Genomic DNA, 8,030 nt, shown 5'->3' with positions numbered 1-8,030 from the left:
GTAGTATATTTTATTTAAACTTTAAAGTAGTACATATATATTGAATAGAGAGTATATGTGTGAATATATCTTCTATAGATGTGTATATTTAACGTATACTTGTGTATATATTTTATAAATTAGTATATAACTATATATATATATATATATATTTATATTTTAATGTATATATATTGTAGTATATTTTATATAAAGTAGTACATATATATAGAATAGAGCGTGTATGTGTGAATATATCTTCTATAAACGTGTATATTTAACGTATAAATGTGTATATGTTTTACAAATTAGTATATAACTATATATATATATATATATATATTATAATGTATATATATTGTAGTATATTTTAATTAAAGTAGTACATACACATTGAATAGAGCGTATATATGTGAATATATCTTCTATAGACGTGTATATTTAACGTATACATGTGTATATGTTTTATAAATTAGTATATAACTCTATATATAACTATATATATATATTGTAATGTATATATATATTGTAGTATATTTTATTTAAACTTTAAAGTAGCACATATACATTGAATGGTGCATATATATGTATAACTGTGTATGTGTGTGTATATTTTTTAAATTCTAATGTAGTATATACTATATATATAGTGTATATATATTGTTTAACGTATTTAAAATGTATATAGGTGGGTATATATAGTGTATATTGAGTTTTTTTTTTTCATTTTTAACCGGGTTTGACCGGATTTTTAACCAGGTTTGATCGGGTTGGGTTAAGTTGGCCAGGTTAGGATTGTTTTTAAAAAAATTACTGTTGAGTCCAAACCGACCCGGCCCACCTTACCCAACCCGACCCGGCCCAGCCCACAACCCGTCTAACTTTAATTGGCCGGTACCGGGTTGGCCCGGCCCGGCCCACCTGATAGCCTTATCCTAATGGTTCCAAATCTTCAAATGACTCAAATTTTAGTATCCGATTTTGGTAATAAAAGTCCAAACAATTTTCAGTCGTTAGATTCAGCTCATACCTTCAAAAATTAATACACCTACTTTATTTCTTTTACAAACAAACTCACTAAACCCCAAAATAATATTATTCAAGTTTTTCCAACCAAAATCATTCCCGAATAATTCCATAATAAGAAGAAATTTGTGGCTTCAATCCATTAACTTTACTTTTAGAGCCCATAAGCCCAAGAGCTAGCTTATCTTGGCCCATTACATTATGATAGCCATAATCAAGTACCACTAAATGAGAAATTACTAGTTGAAAAAACAAAGTATAAATAAATAAACAAATACCAACCCTTTTGAAAGTAATTACACTCTCTCTCCCACTTTTTAATTACTTTACTCTCTCTTCCTATTAATATACATAACATAGCCGACATATACATAACATTCTGTGCATATGTTGGGATTTTTGTAATATGTTTAGGGAGTTGGATTTTTTGTCGTAATATTGGAAACATAAGTTGTGTATTTGTGTAATTTTTAGAAAAACAAATCAAGTGGATGTGTTCTTTTCAAGTACCTTCTTCTAAAGAGAAATTAATTTTAATAGTCATTATCAAAATAATAGTCGTTCATCAAAATAATAGTCGATAAATATATATTTTGTATACATTAATGTATGCTATACATAAAATATATATTTAGTTTATATTGTTTAACTAGCAAATATCATTATTCTTTTAGTTGATCATCAACCAATATAAATGTGTAATTTGCCCATTTTGAAGTAGACAGAGACAGAAAGAAGGTTTAATAAATAAATTAGACTCAATCGATTAGTTGGTGTGCTTGAAGTAATGTTAATTTGGTTGATGGGTTGAATATCGATAGAGAGAAAAGTCTAGAGCAATTGAATATGACTCAAAGAAAGTTTATTTTGTGAAATAATCTAACATCCAATCTAAATTTTATAAACTTGAACTAACAACTTCATTCTAGCAAAATAGTAAAATTTCTTTTCTTATTGCTTGATTGATATGATCAGTCGCTTACTCTTTCCTATTTTGACAGAATAATAAAAACACAAGTTATCCGACATTGGGTGGAGTAGCATATGATTTCAAAGTCCTACTAAAATCCCCACCTTCCTAGTCTTTTAATTTGAAGATGCTCATTTTTTTTACACAATCAGAGAAAAACACAACATGTTTGATTGGTTTTGATATAATAAATTAGTGCAAATTGAAAAAGAAAGAAAAAGAATAGAATAACATAACAAAAAACTTCCAAAGGCTTTTCCATAATTGGTCATAAGAAAGCCTGGGGTCTATCGGAAACAGTCTTTCTACTTCTTCTGAACTGCGTACATCTTACCCCTCAAACCCCACTATGTGGGAATACACTGAATTTGTTATTGTCGTTGGTCATAAGAAAGAAATAGTATGTTCTAATCATTACAAGTTTTTGCATAATTGAGCATAAGAGAGATTTATTTAATCTTAGTCCATACAAAAGAAAGATCTATAATAGATTGATGACCAATGTGAAATAGTTCACAATGGATCTTTAGCTTACGATAAAAAAAAGTTTACTTGATTACAAAATATATTCTGCGCTCAAGAGGGATTCGAATAAGAAATACACCTTAAAAGGTTGTTATGCAGACAACCTATTTTAAATGCAAACATCAATGGATATGCTTACTCATACTCATGATCTATGTATGTCACACGTACATAACTTTACCTTTGCTCAAAATTTTGAGCAATCATTTACATGTTAGAATTCAAACATTCGCAAGCTAGCTGAGGAAATAATAATACAGCCTAAAAAGGTTTAAAATTCATCAACTCTATGAATAGCATCATCATTAATTGCATGAGCAGTGCTTTCTCTTAACCCAAAAGTTTCAACATATTGTTTCCTGCAAATAAAAATATGTTCTTTAGTAAAAGATAATTGGGATGGGTGGCACTAGTTGCGAATCCAAGAATCTCGCTAAGGATGTTCAAGACATAATATAACATCTATAAGTAGTAATATTTGATTAAGATATGTTGTACTCTATTAGTTTATATTGTATAATTTTTCGAGGAAGTGATTAGACCTTGCAGGCAGATGATCTGCGTGTGGACGATAGTACGCTGTCCAAACAGGGTCACCAGCAAACAGCCGTACTGCCTACAAAAATCAAATTTTATAAATGCCATAACTAAGAACAATTGAACTAAATTAAGTAGTTTACAAGAACATAATTATATACCTCAATTATTGGTGAAATCATAAATTTATACAAGGGAATTCAAAAAGATACTAGAGTGTTACACATAGCTAGGATTTGAAATTAATGTAACCTAGAGTCTAGAGATTACTTTTTGAAACCCCTTTAATTAAGACTTGATATCCTGATACAGGATTACTCGCGGTCTCAAAATAAGTACCGGACACAAGAGGTGAAACATAGTAAACACCATGCCGATTAACCATTGCCTCAACATAAGTATTGTGGGTGCTTAAAAAATTAAAACGCTGAAAAAAGTAAAACATTGCCTCAACGAGGTTTGAAACCGGGATGCTCCTTCCAATGAGAACCTTAAGATCAATCTAAATGTCAATACACTCGTCCAACTTTTTGTTTTAGTGGATGCTTTTATACCTATTTTTATATATTTTCTATTTAATTATATCTATTCGACGTCGAGTTTACTGGGTGTTGGAGCACCCTAAAAAACAATGTAGGTCCGCCCCAGCTAGATAGGGTGCTCAGTGTGAAAATGCAAATTAAAGCAAGGTCGAGTTTGATCATTTTGCTTATGTTCATATGTGTAATTATTGACAATTTCGCGATAACGCAACAAAAAATAATGGAAATAAAGTAAGTACCTTAATGTAATTGCTTGAATCAAGTGTGAAACGATGATAAATTCCAGCAGGCACAACAATTAATCCACCTTTCTTTACCCAAATTCGAATCCATGCATCATTATGATCTCGAACATCAAAATAACCTACAAGAAAAAAGTACATATATATTTTTTCTTCAGCAAGTAGATAAATATTATATTCAACACTTTAATTAGTTTGCAAATAATTTCAAAACAATAAAATCTAATATTACCGCTTCCTGCAAGACAGTAACGGACCTCCTCGTCAATGTGCAAGTGTTCTTCAAAGAATTTCTTTATCATATCCTCGTAATTCGATAATTTTTCAGGGCAAACTTCTATAATGTCCTGAAAAAAAAATCATGTAAGTGTACTTGAACAATATTTGAGCTGAAATTGAACAAAAAGAAAACTAATTAACTGGAAAATGGACAAAGTTTAGTCCATATATTATTAACGTCTAATACATAAACATGTCATTTAACTTGACTCAATTGACATGTATGCCATCCAACTTTGGATGTGCACGTGGTGGAGCCGGAATTTTCACCAAGGGATTCACAAGTGAACATATGAACTAACCGAAGGGGGTTCGACATCTACTATATATACATAAAAAATAATTTTAACCATGTATCTATAGTATAATTTTCCGTCGAAGGAGGTTCGGATGAACCCCCTATCGCACGTGTAGCTCCGCCCCTGGATGTGCATAAGTAGATACTAAAACTTATATAAAGTTGAAAAAGTAGACACATACGTCTTATGTCGCATCCTACATGTATGGCGTCTCACGTAGAATGCTACGTAGGACACACGTATCCTTTTATTTAATTTCATACAAGTTTAAGTATCTACTTGTACACACCTAAAATTGAAGCGCATATATGCTAGCTAAAGAAAATTAAAAGGGGGTGGTGTTTTATGTATTATGCCTATTATTAAGTACTAAAAAATTCTGCTTATGTAAAATTTCAACATACCATGTAAAGATATTTACGTGATTCTCGAATTTTATTCAACTCCTCATCAGTTTCATATTTGTCAGCATCAAGTCTCCAACTAAGTACTCCAAGCTCTGAACGTGTCATGCACATAGTAAATTTCAACAATCTATCGTTCTCTTTTATAACGAACAAAAAAAAAAGTTATTATCATATAAACTGAAACGAAGAGAATAATATATATTTACCAGCAAGCTTGTCAAATGATACAAATTCCTTTGGTTTGCGATGATGAGGAAGCCTTTGATTGTCATCACTATCATCCATGTACCATGCTTCTATAACTTCCTCTCTAGGATCCTTATTATGGTACTCTTCTTCTTCTTCTTCATATAGGTGACCAATTACACCCATTCCAAAAAAGAAGGCAAGGGAAATAAGAAAAATCTGTGTAGAAAAATTATTAGTTAGTCCATTATAAAGATAAAAATAGGAATGCATTGGCCATGTCATCTATATGGCTAGTGAAAAAATGTGAAGAGGTCTGCCTAGATAGTTAATGAAATATGGGTAGTGTCTTTATATGGTTTAGGCAATTCTCATCTCAAATTGTGAGTGTGAATGTATACAGTGACGGAGTCAAGCTTTTTATTATAGAGGTTACAAAAATATAGTGGACAAACGAAGAAGAAAGGGTTTCAAATTTCAAATAGAATAATTTTTAACTGAAGGGGATCTGGATGAATTATACTCCCTCGATTCTACCTGACTTCGCCCTGAGTGTGTATTATTAGTACTTTGTATTGTGAGTAAAATTCTAATATATTACATCTTACAAAAATTGTACTGCTTGAAAAAGTGTATTGGATGTTGACTTAGTTTATCTACAGTAGTTATAATAGACATTACATAATAAACATTGTTACTAGCATCAAGAAACTATATAACTCCCATAATAATTCAAGAAAATTTGTATATCTCTACCATAAACAACAAATGAAATCTAAAACAACAACAACATTCCAATATAATCCCACAAGTATAGCCTAGAAAGGTCGAATTGAATGTATGCCGATCATATCAGTACCTCATAGAAGGTAGAGAATTAATGAACTAATGAAATCTGAGGAAATAAAAAAGGGATGTCAATGACATACCTTTGAAATAGAAACCATCTTTCCCTATATGCTTAATTATGGTGATAATGGATAGTGCTAGAAGAATATATATATATATATATATATATATATATATATATATATATATATATATAATAGAACAGTTTTGGGGTCAATGTCCATGGTCTTTTTTTTTTCCCAAGTGGAATGTACCCATGATGTATTTCTTCCTTTTATTCCGAAGAAGGTAAGGACGGCAGATACTTTAGTATATCAAAAAAACTAAATTAATGTCACTATTTGTCTAAGTCAAGAGACTTTGTTCTTGTCGAGGTAGTTAGAGTGTGAATTTCAGTTTTAATACTACTAGTGTCTTTTTTTTTTTTAACTAAAAATTACATAAATACACAATATATGTTTTTAACATTACAAAAAAACTCCAATTCCCTAAACATATTACTCCCTCCGTCCCATTTTACCCGTCCCAAATTTCGTAATCTGGTGTCCCATTTTACTTGTCATTTTTTACTTATCAAGACAAGATAATTTTTTTTTTTCCATATTTTACCCTTTGCATTAATTACTTTTTCTTTAAATTAAAATGTAAACATCATTTAATAGGGTACTATGGTAAATTAGCCATGTTATTTATTTTTTTCTTAATAATTGTGTCATGCCAATTTAGGACGAGTAAAATGGGACGGAGGGAGTACAAAAATCCCAACATATACACAGAATGCTATGTATATGTTGGCTATGTTATGTATATTAATAGGAAGAGAGAGTAAAGTAATTAAAAAAGTAGGAGAGAGTGTAATTATTTTCAAAAGGATTGATATTTATGTTATTTATATATTTTTTTAATATTGCTAACACATTCACTTTCTGTAATTGGTATAATTTGAAGCGTAATCACGGAATATAGCTGCTGTTTGCATATAGCTATAATTGTTGCATCAGACGGGGTATTAGTTGTATCAATGATCGGGTTGTATTTAGGTGCCAGGTATCCGGGCATGCTGTACAGGGGTGGCGCTACGTGGACTCCAAGGAGATCCGAATCTTCTTTGTCGAAAAATTACATTGTATATAGATACGAATTTTTTTTCTTTGTGTATATATATTAAATTGAACCTTCTTGACACAAGCAAAAAACTTAGTTCGGTGGCAAAAGGGTTGCAAACTTTCATGAAGAGGGCCTCACGGTCTCAGATTCGAGACCCATTCACGATTGGTTTTTAATTATTTTTTTTTAGCTTCCTGCGTTTGAACTCCCTTGATAGAAATCCTGCCTCCGCCACTAATGTTATAGCAATTGCACGCGCACACACATATATAGTGTATTTGCTATAGACGTTCCCAAATATAGATACATTTCGTAATCTTTTGAAACTGTAATAATATATAGTAAATACAATCTAAATATATGCGACTTCACTTCATTTTTTCTTTTTTATTAATGGTTTCACTTTTTAAATTTTTTGACCAAATTCTATGAAGAATTGGTCAACTAAAACCGCTAACCTCATTGTCAAAGCCCATAGGAATGCAACTTTTAGTATTCGTATTAAGTATTAAACACTATTTAATTAAGTGGAGGTGGTGGATAATTAACTGTTTTAAACAATTCAAGAAAGGACTTCAAGGTTTAGACTTTAGAGCCATTTGCAATAGTTGATTTTTGTTCATATTCATGTATATCGATGAGCTATATATAATTGAGTGCTCACATGCAACTTGAAATTTTATTATTATAAAGTTAGGATCAACTTGAGTGTATTCACATCCTAACAGCTCTCTTTATTACTTTGTTTTATTAGTATTGTTTTCATGATCGAAACTTTAATTAAATTATTTATTGTGGCTACTATTCTCTTCTTTATTTGTTTTCAGTATGAATTCTTTATTACTCTATTTATTTTACATATTTGACATTTGAATATGTTTTATTTGAATCAAGGATCTTATTAAAACAACTTTTCTATCTTTTTAAAATCAGAACGAGACTGTGTACATGGCACCCTCTCGAATATGTTATTTTTGTTATTGCCCCCTTTCCAATTTTGGTTGCAAAAGTGGCTCTACAACGATCCATTTTTAGACTCACTCTAACTTTCTCATAGCGTTGTGAATAATTCAAAAAGAAAA

At 30.6% G+C, this 8,030-nt stretch overlaps 1 protein-coding gene across 1 annotated transcript; it reads right to left on the bottom strand.

The window, feature by feature from the left end:
- Positions 1–2,457: 2,457 nt before the first annotated feature.
- On the bottom strand, positions 2,458–5,991 carry LOC107856555 (1,2-dihydroxy-3-keto-5-methylthiopentene dioxygenase 2). Its single transcript, XM_047409158.1, has 7 exons — positions 5,922–5,991; positions 5,013–5,211; positions 4,804–4,898; positions 4,054–4,168; positions 3,819–3,943; positions 3,043–3,116; positions 2,458–2,859 (listed from the first exon to the last, which is right to left on the bottom strand). The coding sequence occupies exons 1-7, from the start codon at positions 5,937–5,939 to the stop codon at positions 2,772–2,774; spliced, it is 714 nt and encodes a 237-aa protein (XP_047265114.1). The 5' UTR covers positions 5,940–5,991; the 3' UTR covers positions 2,458–2,771.
- Between the last annotated feature and the right edge of the window lie 2,039 nt (positions 5,992–8,030).

The sequence above is a fragment of the Capsicum annuum genome, chromosome 3, assembly GCF_002878395.1.
Source record: "Capsicum annuum cultivar UCD-10X-F1 chromosome 3, UCD10Xv1.1, whole genome shotgun sequence".
Classification (NCBI taxonomy): domain Eukaryota; kingdom Viridiplantae; phylum Streptophyta; class Magnoliopsida; order Solanales; family Solanaceae; genus Capsicum; species Capsicum annuum.
This window is presented reverse-complemented; position numbering and strand designations above follow the sequence as displayed.

Bases quoted from the DNA above. Each gene is read 5' to 3' on its own strand.
- LOC107856555 (XM_047409158.1), bottom strand. The intron at 3,117-3,818 runs GTACTTACTTTA...TGATTTTTGTAG, and splicing joins ATTCAAGCAATTACATTAAG to GCAGTACGGCTGTTTGCTGG. The intron at 2,860-3,042 runs GTCTAATCACTT...TTTTATTTGCAG, and splicing joins GCAGATCATCTGCCTGCAAG to GAAACAATATGTTGAAACTT.